The sequence below is a fragment of the Halichoerus grypus genome, chromosome 5 (genome assembly GCF_964656455.1).
Source record: "Halichoerus grypus chromosome 5, mHalGry1.hap1.1, whole genome shotgun sequence".
NCBI lineage: Eukaryota > Metazoa > Chordata > Mammalia > Carnivora > Phocidae > Halichoerus > Halichoerus grypus.
In genome coordinates, this window is record NC_135716.1 from 86,252,274 (window position 1) to 86,271,822 (window position 19,549).

The 19,549-nt window shown below is 47.7% G+C and overlaps 5 protein-coding genes and 1 pseudogene across 5 annotated transcripts; 4 read left to right on the forward strand and 2 right to left on the reverse strand.

Annotated features, from left to right (window-relative positions):
* Positions 1–779: 779 nt before the first annotated feature.
* Positions 780–1,377, reverse strand: LOC118539647 (histone H2A type 2-A). Its single transcript, XM_036098394.2, has one exon. It carries the CDS (start codon positions 1,280–1,282, stop codon positions 890–892), a length of 393 nt encoding a protein of 130 aa, XP_035954287.1. The 5' UTR covers positions 1,283–1,377; the 3' UTR covers positions 780–889.
* Positions 1,378–1,500: 123 nt separating this feature from the next.
* LOC118539652 (histone H2B type 2-E) lies at positions 1,501–2,194 on the forward strand. Its single transcript, XM_036098400.2, has one exon. It carries the CDS (start codon positions 1,643–1,645, stop codon positions 2,021–2,023), a length of 381 nt encoding a protein of 126 aa, XP_035954293.1. The 5' UTR covers positions 1,501–1,642; the 3' UTR covers positions 2,024–2,194.
* A 3,810-nt stretch (positions 2,195–6,004) lies between these two features.
* On the forward strand, positions 6,005–7,208 carry LOC118539642 (cell division control protein 42 homolog pseudogene; annotated as a pseudogene).
* A 5,069-nt stretch (positions 7,209–12,277) lies between these two features.
* LOC118539649 (histone H2B type 2-E) lies at positions 12,278–13,275 on the reverse strand. The gene has a single exon (XM_036098396.2). The coding sequence runs from the start codon at positions 13,140–13,142 to the stop codon at positions 12,762–12,764; it is 381 nt and encodes a 126-aa protein (XP_035954289.1). The 5' UTR covers positions 13,143–13,275; the 3' UTR covers positions 12,278–12,761.
* A 137-nt stretch (positions 13,276–13,412) lies between these two features.
* LOC118539646 (histone H2A type 2-A) lies at positions 13,413–14,005 on the forward strand. The gene has a single exon (XM_036098392.2). It carries the CDS (start codon positions 13,503–13,505, stop codon positions 13,893–13,895), a length of 393 nt encoding a protein of 130 aa, XP_035954285.1. The 5' UTR covers positions 13,413–13,502; the 3' UTR covers positions 13,896–14,005.
* Positions 14,006–14,968: 963 nt separating this feature from the next.
* Positions 14,969–15,417, forward strand: LOC118539653 (histone H3). The gene has a single exon (XM_036098401.2). It carries the CDS (start codon positions 14,976–14,978, stop codon positions 15,384–15,386), a length of 411 nt encoding a protein of 136 aa, XP_035954294.1. The 5' UTR covers positions 14,969–14,975; the 3' UTR covers positions 15,387–15,417.
* Positions 15,418–19,549: the final 4,132 nt, after the last annotated feature.

Here is a 19,549-nt window from a genome sequence, read left to right on the forward strand (position 1 = left end):
TCCCTATCCCCGCCCACCCGCCTCGCTCAGTCCGCTTTCCAGTTTGCCAACAGTCTTCTCCCTACCTTGTTTTTCCTTTCTTTTCGGCCGGCGGGGGAGGCCCACTTGGGCTCATAACCGTGTCAGAATGTTGTTCCTCCTCGGCCCTTCGCCCCCGTAGAACACCGCTCCGCACCCCCTTCCTTCCCACGCTGTCTCCCCAATTCAACCTCAAACTTGCGTTTGCTCCCCGTCCCCCAAAACGCCTTGTGACCTTTTCAGGAGCCCCCTCGTCCGTCTGACGTTTTTCCCGCCTGCCGGTGGTTTTCAGATTGGAAAGTTGTGTCTCACCCACCGCCCACCGCCTCTCGAGCGCAAGATCCCGCCTCCAGAAACCCAAGTGAGGACCTGGACCGCCGCTGCGAGGGCCGTCCCTCACTTTTACTGCACTGAGACAGCCGACTCAGTTAAGCCAAGGACCACGTCCGCCCCTGCCGACTGGGGGCGCACGTGTGTGCGGGGCAAAGGCCTCGGGAACGCGGCGAGCTGCGCACTCGGCACCGGCACCCACTCCCGAGACAGAAGTCGGGGACCGCCTGACAGTACTCGGGACCCAATCGACCCCGTGGCTGCACCCAAGAGGTTCGGCTCCTCTACCAAACAAAATGAAGATGGTCGAGCGCTCAGGGTTCGAGAGGCGAGCAACGGGGGAGGCACAACCCCCTCGCCTCGCCTCCGTGTCTCCGGGGGGGGGGGGGCTCAGCATACTACTTGGCAAAGGCGGAACGGAAAAGACTGGCTACTGTTAACAACTCTTTTATTTGAGCAAGTGGGTGGCTCTTAAAAGAGCCTTTGATTTCACAGTTGTCCCCTTCGAGACCAGGGCTGGCGGGGCTTCCCGACGCCGGCCTCACTTGCCCTTTGCCTTGTGGTGACTCTCCGTCTTCTTGGGGAGCAACACGGCCTGAATGTTAGGCAGAACGCCGCCCTGGGCGATGGTGACTTTGCCCAACAGCTTGTTCAGCTCCTCGTCGTTGCGGATGGCCAGCTGGAGGTGGCGGGGGATGATGCGCGTCTTCTTGTTGTCTCGGGCCGCGTTCCCCGCCAGCTCCAGGATTTCCGCCGTCAGGTACTCCAGCACCGCCGCCATGTACACCGGCGCGCCGGCCCCCACCCGCTCGGCGTAGTTGCCCTTGCGCAGCAGGCGGTGCACTCGGCCCACCGGGAACTGCAGGCCGGCGCGGGACGAGCGCGACTTGGCCTTGGCGCGGGCCTTGCCTCCTTGCTTGCCACGACCAGACATGACAGCGACGCGACGCTCGCGGCCAACACCTCCCGCTTGACGACCGAGAAAGTCGCCGCAAAGCGCCCCGCTTCACCCTTTTATAGGCAGAACCCGGATTGTCTACGGAGCACTTCGATTGGCTCAAGCAGATCTTTGTCCTGACGGCCAATAGGGCGGCTCGGCCAGAATCCGCTCATTTACATAATCTCGTCCCCCGCGCAGGAGCGCCGCCGAAAAATCGCGAATCACGACGCGGCGTAACCAGAGCCTTAATTTGCCTACGGCCTCTTTAAGGACCGAGGCGCTTCCGGTAGCCTGGGCCTTACTGTGCTGCGTGCTTTTCTGGTCCGCGCTTGTCTGTCGCTCGCGCTTCCCGCTATGCCCGAGCCGGCAAAATCCGCTCCCGCGCCCAAGAAGGGCTCCAAGAAAGCGGTCACCAAAGCCCAGAAGAAGGACGGCAAGAAGCGCAAGCGCAGCCGCAAGGAGAGTTACTCCATCTACGTGTACAAGGTGCTCAAGCAGGTGCACCCCGACACCGGCATCTCGTCCAAGGCCATGGGCATCATGAACTCCTTCGTCAACGACATCTTCGAGCGCATCGCCGGCGAGGCCTCCCGCCTGGCGCATTACAACAAGCGCTCGACCATCACGTCCCGGGAGATCCAGACGGCCGTGCGCCTGCTGCTGCCCGGCGAGCTGGCCAAGCACGCCGTGTCCGAGGGCACCAAGGCGGTCACCAAGTACACCAGCTCCAAGTGAGTCCCTGCGGGGACACGGCGCTCGAGCACGGGTCGCCGGTCGCTTCACTCCAAAGGCTCTTTTCAGAGCCACCCACCTTCTCGGTGAAAGAAGCTGTTCACGCGCTGTGTTATGGCTCCTAGTTTGTTTTTTGGGCTTCTTTTCTAGTACATTAAATTCATGCCTGTTCAATTAAGATGTCTGTCTGTCTTTTCAGCTGGGCGCCAGAATACGTTTAGGTAGGTTGGTGAAAAACTAAAGGGACACAGGTACGCTTGCTTGTCGGAGAGGACTGTTCTTGAAACTGGCTTTAGCTTTGCTGCGTGCAGAACATGTGTACTAAGCTGTTAGACTGAGAAAGGCTGTGTTGATTTTTGATAAACTTACTTATGCACGGTAAGAAAGGATAAAACCAGCAACCTATGGTGTTCCCAATGGGTAAAACGGTGGTGGTACTTAAATACTTAGTTATGTGTGCTAAGAAGTGATAGCTTTTATATTTGGTTCCAGTAAATCTCTCGAGTCCGTATTCTTGATTCACAGTTACCTGCCTAAATCATTTATGTGAAAATTCCTCGTTTAGGAAAACTGAACCTGATTTTGATAGAGGAATTAGCCCTTAATGGTGGTGTCTTCTCTCTGCTCCTCCACTCCTAATCAAATCCCACAAAACCTGCCTAAAATGGTAATAGTGATTTCCCCCAAAAATTGTTACTTAGAATAGTTTGTCTGATTTAAAGGCTATTTCCACACACGGAACAAAAAATGGGTAATTTCTGAAGCAGGAAAGAGTCTGAAATGCTAGAGGTACAGAAAGCGCAATATGGCTGGGAAAATGAAAAGGAAGTTGATTTGAGGGTTTGTTCTGAGTTTTAGGAACTCTTGGATTGTTTTAGGCAGGGATCTGCATAATATGACCTCATTAACCTTAAAAAAGATTACTCTGGTTGCTTAGTGGGTCATAGATCCTAGATTGTCCATAGTAGAAGCAAGAAAACCAATTAAGAGGCTATTGTAGTGTTGTGGATTAGAGCAGTGATTCCTGAAATCTGGTCTCCAGATCAGCAGCGTCAGCATTACCTGAGAATCTATGAAAAGTGAGAATTTCAGGCCCCTATAATCTGTTAAAAGATCCTTTGGGTGGTTCCGATGGGTGCTAAAGTGTGAGAACCACTAGGAAGTCTAGACACTTTGGATTGGAATACAGTGATAATAATGGTGATGGTTAGATATGTTGGAATTAGGACTATATTTTGGAGGTAAAATTAGGTTTTGGTGAGGAATGATTATGTAAGAGCAAAACCCCTAAGATTTTGGTTTGAACAACTGGTGCTGTGTGTATATTTTTTTAAAGATTTGTTTATATGAGAGTGTGTGCTGTGGGGTGGGGCAGACGGAGGGAGAAGGAGAGAATCTCAAGCAGACTCCCTGCTGAGCAGGGAGCCTGAGGCAGGACTGAACCCCGCCCCCCCACTCTGAGATCATGACCTGAACTGAAATTAAGTCAGACGCTTAACCAACTGAGCCCCCCATACACCCCTGAACGTCTGGTGCTGTTAATTAGGATGGAGTACGGGGAGGAGGTGTGGGTTGGGGCATTAAAGAGTGATCCAGAGTTGTGATTTAAATTCGAGAAGCTTTTTGACATTCAAGTGGATATATGGAGTTGGCAATTTGAGAACTGCATGTAGGGCTCAGCGAAAAGAACACAAACACAGCGCAGTGGGGAGGAAGGCTATCGCCTTAAAGAATTCTTCCAGATGATTTCTCCTTATGTTTCCTTAAAGTATTCAAGACTTTATTTCTTCTTCTGTGTTTGTCATGAAATACAACTTAGAAGTTGATAGTCCTATAATATATATTACTATGTAGCATTTACTTTTCTCCTTCTGTTTTTCTAATAGTTTCCTGATTTTCATTAAGGAATCCACCTAATCCCTATGTGCTGCTCAAACCTGACTGTCCATTGTAATCAGTGGAGAACTTTAAAAAATACTAATGCTTGGATGCCACCCCCAGAAATTCTGATTTAAGTGTTTTGCGGAACAGTCTGCACTTGGGTACTTTTTAAAAGCTCTCCAGGTGACTCTAATGGGCAGGCAAATTTGAGAACCACTGTCACACGTGCTTTCCAGAAAATAGATCTTACAGGGCTGGCCTGATTGGTTTAAGTGTAATCCCAAACCCCTTTGCGCATTGATTAGTTCAGGAATCTAGACCAATCTGATTAGCACAAAAATTTCAGAAATTGAAGTAACTGAGTAAGGAAATGTAGATTGCTTTTATCTTTTGGGAGAGAAATTTCTTTGCTTTGAAGAGCAAAGGACGATGGAGTGTTCTGTGGGTGTGAAGGTAAAGCAGAATTACAGACAACACTAGAGGAAGGTACGTCCTCAGGGGAGAATCAGAGAACTGAACCACTCATGGAATTCAGCCAACCTCAAAGCTCTGCTGTAATGTCAGACGTCCAGTTAAGCCCGTTTATCTGACATACTTTTATTTAAACTAGTTTGAATCTTAAAATATTTGAGAAATAACAACATAATTTCCCAGCGTAAAAGATGATAGACCTTTTGTCCTGAAAGGTCTCAAAGAGGCCAAATGGGGTAGGTAAGAAAAAAATAGAGGTGCTCCAACTGCACATTTGGACTGAGTCTCCAAGAGTTATAATTAATACGTCACCAAAGCCAGAGATTAATATTACCATCAAGAAGGAATGTCTGGGATTTAAAGAAATCTGAGATTTTATTTATAAAGGTAAACAATGTAATTCTATCACTAAAATTTTTAGTATTTGTGTAAGTGTCTCAGGGCTGCCATAACAAAGGATCAGAAACTGAGTGGCTTAAAACAACAGAGATTTATTCTGCCATAGTTCTGGAGGCTAGGAATCCGAAGGCAAGGTGTTGCCAGGGCCCTGTCCCTCCGAAGGCTCTCAAGGAGAATCCTCCCTTCTTTTTCAGCTTCTGGTAGCGCCAGCTATTTTTTGGCATGTGACAGCATAACTCCAGCTTCTGGCTCAGTTTTCTTCCTGTGTGTTTCTACATTTTCATAAAGACACTAGTCACATGGGATTAGGGCCCACCCTAATGACCTCATTTTAAATTGATTACAGGCATATCTCATTTTATTGGGCTTTACGGATACTGCATTTTTTACAAATTGAAGGCTTGCAGCAACCCTATGTGGAGCAAGTCCATTGGCACCATTTTTCCAACACCATTTGCTCCCTTAGTGTCTCTGTCACATTTTGGTAATTCTCACAATATTTTAAACTTTTCAGTATTATTGTTATGGTGATCTGTGATCAGTGATTACAGCTTGCTGAAAGCTCAGATGATTGTTAGCATTTTTTATCAATAAAATATTTTGTAATTAAGGTACATATATCGGGGTTTTTTGACATAATGCTATTGCACACTTAATAAAATATAGTGTAAACATAACTTTTATATGCAGTGAGTAACCAAAAATTTCATTTGACGTGCCTTATTGCAGTATTTGCCTTATTGTGGTGGTCTGGAACCTAACCCACAATATGTCAGAGGTACGCCTGTGCATCTCTGCAAAGACCCTACTTCCATATAAGGCCACATTCTAAGGCACCCGGGAGTTAGATTTCAACATATCTTTTTAGAGGACAAAATTCAACCCATAACAGTAGTCAACAGCTATGGTAAGCTGAACATGGCCCCCAAATATGTCCACATCTAAGTCCCTAGAATCTGTGAATGTTGTCTTATATGGCAAAGGGGACTTTACTGATATGATTTTGAAATAGGAAGATTATCCTCAATTATTTGGGTGAGCCCCAAATGTAATCACCAGGGCCCTTATCAAAGTAAAGTAGAAAGGTCAAGGGAGGAAAAAGGTGATGAAAGCGGAGAGAGATTTGAAGATGATATGATGCTGGCTTTGAAGAGGAAAGAAGGGACCATGAGCAGAGAAAGCCCCCCCCCCGCCCCGGCCCAGAAGCTGGAAGATGCATGGAAATGGAATCTCTCCCTAGAGCCTTTGGAGAGAGAGAGCACAGTCTTGGTTTCCACTTGGTGAAACCGATTTTGAACTTCTGATCTCCAGAACTCTAAGAGAATACACGTGTGTTTTAAGCCACGAGGTCTGTAAGAGAGTGAGTTGACCTTTGAACAACACATTTGAACACAGGCCCGCTTGTACACTTTTTTTTTAAATAAATTCAGCACAGGACTCAATGTATTTTCCGTATGATTTTCTTAATAACACTTTCTTTCCTTTAGCCTACTTTATTGTAAGAAAATAGTATTATAATCCATATAGCATGCAAACTATGTGTTTAATGACTGATGTTATCAGAAAGCCTTCCTTCCAGTCAACAGTAGTCTTATAGTAGTTTGGGGGGAATCAAAATTCATATGCAGATTTTCAACTGCTCAGGGGTCATGCCCCAAACCCGTTGTTGTTCAAGGATCAACTGTAGGCAGTGCTGCCGACGCCCCAGCGAAGCTGAGGTCATGATCGAATTTGAAATATTTAAAGTGGATAACAAAACTGTTTCAGCCTTGCAGACAATTAGGTGTGTTGTTGTGGGCGATGGTGCCGTTGGTAAAACATGTCTCCTGATATCCTACACGACAAACAAATTTCCATCTGGTATGTACCGACTGTTTTTGACAACTATGCAGTCACAGTTAGGATTGGTGGAGAGCCATATACTCTTGGACTTTCTGATACCGCAGGGCAAGAGGATTAGGACAGGTTACGGCCGCGGAGTTATCCACAGATGTATTTCCAGTCTGTTTTTCAGTGGTCTCACCATCCTCATTTGAAAATGTGAAGGAAAAGTGGAGGCCTGAGATAACTCACCATTGTCCAAAGACTCGTTCTTGCTTGTTGGGACCCAAATTGATCTCCAAGATGATCCCTCTACGACTGAGAAACTTGCCAAGAACAAACAGAAGCCTATCACTCCAGAGACTGCTGAAAAGCCGGCCCCTGAGCCGAAGGCAGTCAAGTATGCGCCGTGTTCTGCCCTCGCACAGAGAGGCATTTGACCAAGCAATATTGGCTGCCCTGGAGCCTCCCGAACCGAAGAAGAACCGCAGCTGTGTGCTGCTGTGAACATCTCTCCAGAGCCCTTTCCACACAGCTGGCTCAGCATCGTACTAAAAGCAATGTTAAATCAAACTAAAGATTAAAGATTAAAATTTGTTTTTGCAATAATGATAAATGCCCTGCACCTACCTCCGTGCACTCGTGTGAGACAAGGCCCGTGGGTATGGTCCCCTTCCCGCTCTCTGTACTAGTTAATTTGAGTAATTGTGTATTGTCAGAAAAGTGATTAATACTAGTTTTTGTTCTGTTTCAAAAAAATTTTTGTTTCGTTTAAAAGCAAGGCATGCTTGTGATGACTCCGTAACAGACTAATTTGGGTTGTTGAAGCTGCTCCGGGGCTCCATTCACTCTGGAGAATGATCTGGGACATTTAGGTTTGTTTTTTTTTTAATTTTCCTTTTTTTTTTTTTTTTTGTGGGGAGGGGTGCGATGAGGGGAGTGTGTGTGTGGGGGGGTTTGTTTTTATTTAGTCATGTTTTTTTTAATTCATTAACCATTGGACAGCCCTTAAGGGGAGGAGGATGGATTGATTCCACATTCCACTTCCTAGATCTAGTTTAGAAAACTTGTTCCCCATCTGGTGCTCTTAGGAAGGAGTATAGTAAATAATAACAGACTCCTTTTTGAAAGTTGCCTTTTCTCTTTACCCTTGAGTAGGTCCAGTATTTGATGAAATTCATGAAAGTGGGTGGAACCTGCCTGCCCCTCTTCTTTTCTAGGATGCACTATATATGTGACTGTGACTTTCAAGGAAATTTGTTTGCCATTTGCTGATTTTTTTTGAAGTTAATTTCTAACTCACTGATAAATGAAGAAAAGTATTGCACCTTTTGAAATACACCAAATGGATTGAGTACATAATTAAAAAACATTTTTTCCCATCAGTCATTGTCCTATATGCTTAGCATAGTGTATGATACGGTGTTCCTAGAACACAGCTGAAGACCTGGTAAATGGAGGAAATGTGAGGGGTGGCGCTAGGAGACAGACGTCTATGGAATGATGCACATCTTCTTTCAAGTTGGGAGGATGGAGACCTGCTTCATGAAGAAGCTGAGGGTGAGGGTGGGGAGAACATTTAACAACATGGGGACCAGTCAGGGGAATCCCCTTATTTCTGTTTTGCATATGAGGAACCCTAGAGTAGCTAGTTAAGGCTCTCTAGTTTAGTAAAAAAGTCATGGAGTCTTATGAAGACTCTTCATAAGTGTTAATAGGGATTTTATCCACTTATTTTGGTTGCAGTTTCCAATTTTTGAAAACGTTTAGATAATCTCCACCTTCCCCTAATCCTAATTCTTGTAGATTCATTAGTGTTGAACCAATGCTTTCTCATGTCTCAATTCTTTGTATATGCATTCTTTTCAGAAACAAACAAAAAACGCTTCACACACACAAAAAAGGATCGACTGTAATTTCTTTTTTTTTTTTATGAATGATTTTATTTATTTACTTGACAGAAAGACACAGCGAGAGAGGAACACAAGCAGGGGAAGCAGCAGAGGGAGAAGCAGGCTTCCCGCGGAGCAGGGAGCCCGATGCGGGGCTCGATCCCACGACTGCGGGATCATGACCTGAGCCGAAGGCAGACGCTTACCGACTGAGCCACCCAGGCGCCCCTCGACTGTAATTTCTTAAAACTGCAAAGCATATTTCCAATTAGGCCATGGAAACTAATACAACAGCTATATATAGGATATTTTTTTTTTCACAATTGAAGAAATTTGAATATGGATTTTATATAACTTAATATTATTAAGTCAGTATTAAATTTGTTGCGTATAATAATGGTATGTAGTTATATAGGAGAATATCTTTATTTTTAAGGGAGACACACTAAAGTGTTTAGGGAGAAGTGTGAAGATGTTTACAATTTATTTTCAAATTGTTCAGAAAATGTGTAAGTGTGCATAAAAAGTGATAAAGCAAATGCAGTAAATAGTAACAACTGGTGACTCGAGATGAAGATATGGTTGAAGATCTACTATTTTTTTCAACTTTTCTGTAGGTTTGAACTCCCCCTCCTTGAGAAATTTTTTAAAAATTATGATTAAAGACTTTAAATACTACAGAAACAGCTTTCATAGACATTATCATCCATTTTATTTTTGCAATAAAATAAATCTATGTTAACTGATACAATTTCAACATGAACATATAAGATTTTTCACCTCATTAAAGGGCTTATGTATGTTTGAGAGTGATCATCCATCTATTAACTAGAACTCTGAATGTTATCTCTTGCTCATCATACTTGCTCTACTCATTAAAGATAATAGTGACTTAAGTGATTGCACTAGTCCAAGGATGCTCAAATCACATTGGCTTAGACATTTGGTTATTCTGTCTTCTAAAGTCTGAGATTGAAACTGAAGTTGGATAGGGGAGTTTAGTCAAATACTGAGACCGAAGCTAAGTTATTTCCAGGGACAGAACATATCTTGACATGTTATAGTGATTCTAAGTGCTTTCAGAGATGGTAGATCATCTACAAAAGAGCAAGAATCAGACTTTCTACACCTAACCCCTTTCTCTTCCCTGAACTCCAGATTATCATATTTCATATTCCCATTTGGGAATTTGATCTTTCCTGATTCCTACTTGATATTTCCGCTCAGATAGCTACCAGGAGTCTCACAATTTTGTCCAAAACAGTACTCTTGGATTTCTCCCTCCAAACCTACTCGTCACTCATGTCAGTAAATAGCAGCTCTTTCCAAGTGTTCTGTCCAAACACCTGCAATTAATCCTTTATTATTCTCCTGTCATAACCTACATTCAGTTCATCAGTTTCAATTAAAATATATCTTCACTATTTCTCAGATCTCCACTGATACCACCTATCTCTCTCCTGCTACTACTCTTGCTCTCCTAGTCTATTTTTTAACATAGCATCCTGGGGGAGCTTTAAAAAAAACAAGTCAAATAATGTCATTACCCTGATCAAACTCTCCAAAGGCACTCCAACTCATTTAGAATAAAAGACAAAATCTTTGTAATGGCCTATGAGGCCTCTCTATGGCCTACATGGTCTGATCCTCAACTACCTCCCTGATCTCTTGTCCCTGCAGATATTTCCTTTGCTGGCTGTGTTTCAGCCATACTAGCATTGCTTATTCCTTGAACTCCCCAAACTTGTGCCTGCCTCAGGGCCTTTGCACTTGTTTTCCAGTTCTTAGACTACTCTTCTCCAATATAGGCTATGGTTCACTATCTTTATTCAGGCCTCTGCTCAAATATTAACTGATCAGGCCTGTTGTCAACACTGTATTCCATATTCTGTTGTACTTCATAGCACATATCATTCCCTGAATATTATACTATTATACATTTCTTTCATTTGCTTGTTTTCAGCATCCACCAACTAACATGTAGCTTTATGTGGACAGGCTCTTTTTCTTGTCTGTTTACTACTGCATCCCCAGCATGTTTTACTTATCTGAGGGTACAAAATATGTTTTTTTCCCCCCTCTCCTTTATTGCAGGAAATGGTGTGCACAAATACTCATAGTGGAGCCTGAACAGATGTCACACTTGTAAGTGTAAATTTTGGTGCTAAAGGGAACGATTGATAGATAATATAGTTACACTAAGCCACCTCCACCTTTAAGAATTAACTGTTTTTGGCTTTCCTACCCATATTCGGAGATTCCTCAGAACCAAATGGTAAGGACTACCTCCCCAACATGTAATTACGGCATGTGCCCAACATCCTGTGTGCCTCTTAAAATGTTTTCATTATATTCCTCCCTGTAAACTCAAACCTTCCCTATTTTCTTTTCTCCTCCCATCTCCATGTTTCAGCCTTCTGCCTAATCTCTTAGTAGATCAAGCACAAGCACGTGCAAAAGCAGGAAAATGTTTCCTGGGGTCTAACCATTGGAAAGAAGGGATGGATTCAGTAGAATCCTAGGAAATAAGTTATTGTTTTTTAATTGGGCAGGGCAGACAGGAGGTAATAAAAATCATGCTGGAGGATAATATTTGGGATTTTATGCACGTACATGAGAAAAAGAGTTTACGCAAGGGGATGGGCTAGGACACCTGTAGTGTTCTTGACATTTTTTTCCAGGAAGTTTTAGTTTTACAGCTTTATTTTAGTACCTTATCTTCTGTTCTCACTTGACCTCTTTAAAATGTGTTTTCAAACACTAATAAAGGTAGAAAGGCAAAGTCCTATGCTATATCTGGTGCCCTGAATTAATGAAGGAATAAATGAAACTAATTTTGTATGCAGTACTAAAAACAATTCTGGGAAAGGACAATTTAGGAAAAAGGAAGAACTATCTGGGTGGTGACTGAAAACTGCGAACAGGTTCTTACCAAGTAATACTGCAACTACATAGCCAGTATGTCAGTGGTTATCAAACATGTGAATCACCTGGAGTGTTCCAGAGGTTGTTCATCCTGGCCTCTCACCCCCAGTGCCCATGATCTGGGTTCGGGGGAAATATGTGTGGCTTTAGGGATAAACTGACTGATTGAGGGTCGTATGGCCTTTGGACTGTTTTAAGAAGCACTGCTTTTATATTTTATTTATTTATTTGAAAGAGAGACAGCAAGAGCGAGAGACGGAACACAAGCAGGGGGAGCGGGAGGGGGAGAAGGCTTCCCGCCGAGCAGGGAGCCCGATGTGGGGCTCGATCCCAGGCCCTGGGATCATGACCTGAGCCGAAGGCAGCCGCTTAACGACTGAGCCACCCAGGCGCCCCAAGAAGACTACTTTTAAACGTCTAGTCTTAAAAATGGAGAAAGCCCTTTTTATTCTCTAATATTTAGTGCCTCTATTTTCAGAGAGGAAGAGAATGAATGTCACTTCCAAACAAGTGACAAACATTTTAAAGACTTAACAGTTTTAACAATGTAAGTTTCTGGACATTTTCTGATTAGCAGGCCCAGGATCTGGAAATCCCTGAGCATCTATAAACCCTCTTTCCTGCTTCCTTCCTTATCCAGATTGTAAAATAGCAAAACTACAACTATGGAGAATTGTGTAAATTCTCAACATCTGAGCAAAAACGGTTTATTGTAAATAAGTGGCCTTTTTATTATCTTATTCTGACAATTTAACGTCTCCAGTTTGACCAGTAAGTACATACTGATTCCATGTACCTGAAAAGAATACCAAACTGGGACAGGAGAGGTATGTAAACTAGAAATTACGTCAACGACAGAATCAAGATATCGAGGTACACGGGAAAGGTTTACTAATAGGAGACGGGCATGGATTCAAAAGTATTGCTTTGCATTTTTACAAACATGAATCTTCCAGAGCAAGAAAAATGCAATTACAAAGTACAGATCCAATCTAATTGCTTTACAGTAAACACTCTAACACTAATCTCTACAATCTTGAGACTTGCGTTGACTGCCACGCGTCATTAACCGTTTCACTGTTAGAGCTGTTACTTTTCAGAATGAATACACGTACTCTACCTAGCTCTCCACTATGCTAAAGAATCAGGTCCCATCTTGGGTTCCTTTCTTATCCTCCAAAGGAAAATGCTGACATCGACTAAGAAAATGAAACTAAGTGGTATTAAAAGAGAAAGAATTTTTAATAGAGAGAAAACAGCTTCTTTCACCGAGAGGGTGGGTGGCTCTGAAAAGAGCCTTTGGAGTGAAGCGACCGGCGACCCGTGCTCGAGCGCCGTGTCCCCGCAGGGACTCACTTGGAGCTGGTGTACTTGGTGACCGCCTTGGTGCCCTCGGACACGGCGTGCTTGGCCAGCTCGCCGGGCAGCAGCAGGCGCACGGCCGTCTGGATCTCCCGGGACGTGATGGTCGAGCGCTTGTTGTAATGCGCCAGGCGGGAGGCCTCGCCGGCGATGCGCTCGAAGATGTCGTTGACGAAGGAGTTCATGATGCCCATGGCCTTGGACGAGATGCCGGTGTCGGGGTGCACCTGCTTGAGCACCTTGTACACGTAGATGGAGTAACTCTCCTTGCGGCTGCGCTTGCGCTTCTTGCCGTCCTTCTTCTGGGCTTTGGTGACCGCTTTCTTGGAGCCCTTCTTGGGCGCGGGAGCGGATTTTGCCGGCTCGGGCATAGCGGGAAGCGCGAGCGACAGACAAGCGCGGACCAGAAAAGCACGCAGCACAGTAAGGCCCAGGCTACCGGAAGCGCCTCGGTCCTTAAAGAGGCCGTAGGCAAATTAAGGCTCTGGTTACGCCGCGTCGTGATTCGCGATTTTTCGGCGGCGCTCCTGCGCGGGGGACGAGATTATGTAAATGAGCGGATTCTGGCCGAGCCGCCCTATTGGCCGTCAGGACAAAGATCTGCTTGAGCCAATCGAAGTGCTCCGTAGACAATCCGGGTTCTGCCTATAAAAGGGTGAAGCGGGGCGCTTTGCGGCGACTTTCTCGGTCGTCAAGCGGGAGGTGTTGGCCGCGAGCGTCGCGTCGCTGTCATGTCTGGTCGTGGCAAGCAAGGAGGCAAGGCCCGCGCCAAGGCCAAGTCGCGCTCGTCCCGCGCCGGCCTGCAGTTCCCGGTGGGCCGAGTGCACCGCCTGCTGCGCAAGGGCAACTACGCCGAGCGGGTGGGGGCCGGCGCGCCGGTGTACATGGCGGCGGTGCTGGAGTACCTGACGGCGGAAATCCTGGAGCTGGCGGGGAACGCGGCCCGAGACAACAAGAAGACGCGCATCATCCCCCGCCACCTCCAGCTGGCCATCCGCAACGACGAGGAGCTGAACAAGCTGTTGGGCAAAGTCACCATCGCCCAGGGCGGCGTTCTGCCCAACATTCAGGCCGTGTTGCTCCCCAAGAAGACGGAGAGTCACCACAAGGCAAAGGGCAAGTGAGGCCGGCGTCGGGAAGCCCCGCCAGCCCTGGTCTCGAAGGGGACAACTGTGAAATCAAAGGCTCTTTTAAGAGCCACCCACTTGCTCAAATAAAAGAGTTGTTAACAGTAGCCAGTCTTTTCCGTTCCGCCTTTGCCAAGTAGTATGCTGAGCCCCCCCCCCCCCCCCGGAGACACGGAGGCGAGGCGAGGGGGTTGTGCCTCCCCCGTTGCTCGCCTCTCGAACCCTGAGCGCTCGACCATCTTCATTTTGTTTGGTAGAGGAGCCGAACCTCTTGGGTGCAGCCACGGGGTCGATTGGGTCCCGAGTACTGTCAGGCGGTCCCCGACTTCTGTCTCGGGAGTGGGTGCCGGTGCCGAGTGCGCAGCTCGCCGCGTTCCCGAGGCCTTTGCCCCGCACACACGTGCGCCCCCAGTCGGCAGGGGCGGACGTGGTCCTTGGCTTAACTGAGTCGGCTGTCTCAGTGCAGTAAAAGTGAGGGACGGCCCTCGCAGCGGCGGTCCAGGTCCTCACTTGGGTTTCTGGAGGCGGGATCTTGCGCTCGAGAGGCGGTGGGCGGTGGGTGAGACACAACTTTCCAATCTGAAAACCACCGGCAGGCGGGAAAAACGTCAGACGGACGAGGGGGCTCCTGAAAGGTCACAAGGCGTTTTGGGGGACGGGGAGCAAACGCAAGTTTGAGGTTGAATTGGGGAGACAGCGTGGGAAGGAAGGGGGTGCGGAGCGGTGTTCTACGGGGGCGAAGGGCCGAGGAGGAACAACATTCTGACACGGTTATGAGCCCAAGTGGGCCTCCCCCGCCGGCCGAAAAGAAAGGAAAAACAAGGTAGGGAGAAGACTGTTGGCAAACTGGAAAGCGGACTGAGCGAGGCGGGTGGGCGGGGATAGGGAGGATTCTGCCCCAGCCAATGGGTGGCGGCAGGGCGGGTGACGTCATAGCCAATGGACAGCCAGCGCGGGACTTTCAATTATTGTCCCGCCCAATCGGAAAAAGACGGTGCCTATAAAGACTGGTGCGGCGGGCGGCGGCCGCGTTACTCTCGCTGCCGCTGCGCTGGTGAGCTGGTGTTTTGGTTCGCTATGGCTCGCACGAAGCAGACCGCCCGCAAGTCGACCGGTGGCAAGGCCCCGCGCAAGCAGCTGGCCACCAAGGCGGCCCGCAAGAGCGCGCCGGCCACGGGCGGCGTGAAGAAGCCGCACCGCTACCGGCCGGGCACCGTGGCCCTGCGCGAGATCCGGCGCTACCAGAAGTCCACCGAGCTGCTGATCCGCAAGCTGCCGTTCCAGCGGCTGGTGCGCGAGATCGCGCAGGACTTCAAGACGGACCTGCGCTTCCAGAGCTCGGCCGTGATGGCGCTGCAGGAGGCGAGCGAGGCCTACCTGGTGGGGCTGTTCGAGGACACGAACCTGTGCGCCATCCACGCCAAGCGCGTCACCATCATGCCCAAGGACATCCAGCTGGCCCGCCGCATCCGCGGGGAGCGGGCTTAAAGTGCGCGTCCGGCTCGACCTTCCATCCTATCCATCCAAAGGCTCTTTTCAGAGCCACCCACGACAGCACTCGGAAGAAGCTGTGCCACTTAGTCGTCCTCTCCTTCCCGGCGGACGCTCCCCTATCGCGGGAGGGTGGGACGTTCGGGCGGGGTCGAGCCGGGCGCCGCCGACAGGCAGCGTAAAGACCACGCGCCGGGTGGAGGATACCCTGTTTGCTGGCTTCCTACTCCGGGGCGGCCGGGACCCCCAGTTGTGCTCCTGGGAGACGGCGGTGCCCGCTCGCTTTACTCTTCGGGCCCTTCGGAGTGGGGGGGCCGGGGGGGCGTCTTTACGCGCTCTACTGCGACCGGGGGTTGTAATCTGTAAGAAGGGGAGGGGCTTTCGGGCTCGAGAGGGGGCCCGCGAGGAGTCCCTAGGGGACGCTCGGGACTCGCCGTCCAGGGCAGGTCCGGGCGGGCTGTTCAGGCCACGGGAAGCGGCGCGGCCATCGCCGCGCGCGGGCGACCTCCACACCCCCGCCGGAAGTGGCCCCGAGAGGCGCGGCGCTCGGGCTGCGGAGGGAAACCGCCACCTTCGTATCGCCCGGCCTCTGCCGGGTCAAGTTCGGGATTCCCGAGCTTTGCCTATACCTAATTCCCCCATTTTTAGGCTTAGGGTAACTCCCCATGCTCTACTTCTAAGCCTAACTTGTGATGGCGGGGGAGGCACGAATGTGACTGACCAACGGCGACTTGAGTGCGCTGGGCCTTCTTTGGGCCTTTCTTAGCATAGATCCATAGTAGTGAGACTCCCGTGTGTTCTGTGAAGGTCTCTCAAAGCTTCGACTGGTGTCTGGATTCTCTGTCCAGACTTGTTACCTGTTCTCTTCAGACTCATGGGAACTCTTTTCGGGTGTCTGAGAGGTTACCCAGAGAAAGGACAGACGTGGGGCTTCTGAAGGGAAGTTCTTGGGCAGAGAGAATAAAGAGGCAGAACATGGTCCTTCTGTGGGAGATGAAGTTCCCCACTATTAATGAGGGTATGGGCCTTAGGGATGATTCCTGTACCATTTGGGAAGTGGAAGTGCAAGCCCTCTTGGTGGCATGGGACGGAGTCCTGCAGAGTCCCCTCCACAGAGCTCAGACGCAGAGGCTCTACAGGTCTTATATATATGACACCTCTTTTTAAATTTAGTCACTCACTTGCCCTGGAATAGGCCAAGACTTAGGTTTTCTGTTTTGTCCCAGCACAGTGACAGGTTAAAAACATTCCAGTAAGAATTCACAAGGTAAAGAAGAGGAAAGGAAGGAAACATAGTTTTTTGTTTTAAAGATTTTATTTATTTGACAGAGAGGGAACACAAGCAGGGGGAGTGGGAGAGCAGGGCTCAATGCGGGGCTCCATCCCAGGACCCCGGGATCATGACCTGACCCAAAGGCAGATGCTTAACAACTGAGCCACCCAGGCGCCCCCAGGAAATTTAGTTTTTTAAAGCTCCTCTTGCCTCTCCTGAAATGTGTCAGCAGGAGACCAGTGTATTTTTTGTAGGGACTGTGGCCTCTTCTCCAGGGTCACAGCAATCTCCAGAGCATGCCCCCAGCTTTCTAGTCAGACCGTTATTCCCTGCTTAGGCCCTCAATGCAGGATAGATCCATGGTCCTGGGTCTGTACTCTCTGAGTTAAGAAGTAACTTTTAGAGGTGTGGGGGGCACCACCTTTGCACCCATCATCACATCCATCTATGGCAAACCTTTCAGGGACATAACAGGGCTTTCTGAGGTTCAGTCTGAGGCTCTCGGGTGTGGCTTGTTCAACATCTCAGGCCCAGGAGCGGCTGAACAGCCCCTGGAACCTGTGATGTTGGTTACAGGTGTCAGTCCTCTACATTCTGTGTTTGCCCCCAGTATCACACTGCCTTAATTTACCAGTCTGAGCGCCTCTAACCTCCAGGAGGTCTCCCTGTCTGAACCTCAAAGGGAAATTTAGTGGCACTGTTGATAGTCAGGAATAGAAGAAAATCTTGTGTTCCTTTTACTGTAAAAGCCTCCCCTCCCAGCAATCTTTCAAATCTTTGGTTAGGAGACCAGCACAAACTGCGCACATCAATACAAAATAACAACTTAAAATGTAAATTTTCATATTTAATAATTTCTATACTTAATTGTCTACTCTTTTTTTTAAGATTTTATTTATTTATTTGACGGAGAGACACAGAGAAGGAACACAAGTGGGGTGGGGGAGGGGGAGAAGGGGGAGGGAGAAGCAGGCTTCCCACTGAGTAGGGAGCTCCACGTGGGGCCAGGTCCCAGGACCCTGGGATCAAGACCTGAGCCCAAGGCAGACACTTAACCCAGGCGCCCCTTAATTGTCTACTCTTAGGTGAGAGTTAAAAGATAGTTAAGGACAAGGTAAGTAAATGCTCTTCCTGTAATAATTAGCTTCTACATGACCAGCTGGGTTGTAGGAAAAGTCTACCTTGAACCTGCGTTGTTATTTGTTTTTGTTTTTTTTTTAAGATTTTATTCATTTATTTGACAGAGCACAAGCAGGGGGAGAGGCAGAGGGAGAGGGAGAAGCCAGCTCCCTGCTTAGTGGGAAGCATGATGGAGGACCCTGGGATCATGGCCTGAGCCAAAGGCAGGCATTTAACCAACTGAGCCACCCAGGTGCCCCTCAACCTGGGATTTTTAAGAAGTGAAGTTTTTGTTCAGATTTAAATCTGCCTTAAGGTAGTGGGTGTGTGTGCCTGCGTAGAGGTAAGCTCTGTGGTATGGCCCTGTTGACATTACCTTTGCTTCCTTGGAAGAGGACTTGGCCTCTGGGTTCACACCCTCTCCTGGTCATTCTTATCCTTCTGCACATCCCCATCTCAACCTTCTCATGTTCTCCTCCTCTTTCTCTGCCAGGCCCACCGATCCTGGGTTCATTCATGCTGACCTTGGCTTTTTCTTCCCTGAAACTCAAAGGAGATCATGGATTCCCTGCTTGCCATATCTCTGCCTCCCCCAAGTGCTCCCAAATTGGTATCTTCTGCTGAGCCCCCTGTCTTGAGTTGTACACCAATATTTCTAACTGCTGGGTGGCCAAGTCCTTCTGGATAGGTAATAAGCGCTTCACACTCATTTCTAAAAGTGCATCATCTTGCTTCCCAAAGCTATTTTCCCCCTTCCATATTCCCTATCTTGCTGAAAGATACCTTCACCCTCCAGTCTGTTCAGGGCAGAAGTTCCTTCCTCTGGCCCTTTGTCCAGATTTCATGTTATCAAATCCACTTTCTGACTTTTCAATACCATCACCCTTTCTCTGTCCATCCAGGGTCCCTGTGTTAACTGAGCCCCGACCCACTCTGATCTGGAGGATTAAGCATTCAGGCTAGACTCTGCCCTGCCACTAAGCTTCCACTCTGTGTGAGAGCTATCTTTTTTGAAAAGCATTTTTTTGAGCCTGTCACTCTCATGTTTTAATTTTTTTCCACCTCCTTCCCATTCCCTTCAGGTTAAAGTCTACCTTCTTTTGCATGGTAGTTCAGAGCAATGGAGGTTAATAACTAGTAGGGACTCTGTAGTTAGATGAACCCAAATTTGATGGCCTTACCCCAATAACAGGTATTTGACTTCAGCAGGTAAATCTCTGTAGGCCTCGCTTTTCCAATTTGTAAACTGGGGACAATAGCATCCTGCTAATAGCATTTTGGAAATATTAAAAGTGACAGTTCCTATAAGGAACCTAGCACAGTGTCTGGTCCAGAATAAACATTCAGTTAATTTTAGCTACTCTATTAACAGTTATTAAATTTAAAAGATCCCAATAAGAATTAACATACATCTAGTTCCCGGCATTTCTCAGAGCCTTCCCAGCTTTCAGACACTCTGCCAGCCAAACAAGTAAGTTGTAGCCCCATAGAACATCTGCAATCCCCAAGTATACAATGGCTTCACACAATCCATTTCTTCTATCTAGAACTTTGTCTGTCTTCCCCTTTTTTGTAGCCCCAAGAACTCCTGCTCATTCTTCAAGATCCAGCTCTATGTAGCACCCCCTTCCCTTTCTCCTCTTCACCCTCATCTCCTTGGGCCCTCCTCCTTGCCTCTCCCTCTTCCTATACTTACACCCCTTCCTTTACCCTCAGCAGTAGGCCAGCAGCATTGCTCAGGGTGAAGATCATCTTGTTTTCTCTCTCG

What these genes read in the sequence shown, in the direction of transcription:
- LOC118539647 (XM_036098394.2), bottom strand. Translation starts at nt 1,282, where the DNA reads ATGTCTGGTCGTGGCAAGCAAGGAGGCAAGGCCCGCGCCAAGGCCAAG.
- LOC118539652 (XM_036098400.2), top strand. Translation starts at nt 1,643, where the DNA reads ATGCCCGAGCCGGCAAAATCCGCTCCCGCGCCCAAGAAGGGCTCCAAG.
- LOC118539649 (XM_036098396.2), bottom strand. Translation starts at nt 13,142, where the DNA reads ATGCCCGAGCCGGCAAAATCCGCTCCCGCGCCCAAGAAGGGCTCCAAG.
- LOC118539646 (XM_036098392.2), top strand. Translation starts at nt 13,503, where the DNA reads ATGTCTGGTCGTGGCAAGCAAGGAGGCAAGGCCCGCGCCAAGGCCAAG.
- LOC118539653 (XM_036098401.2), top strand. Translation starts at nt 14,976, where the DNA reads ATGGCTCGCACGAAGCAGACCGCCCGCAAGTCGACCGGTGGCAAGGCC.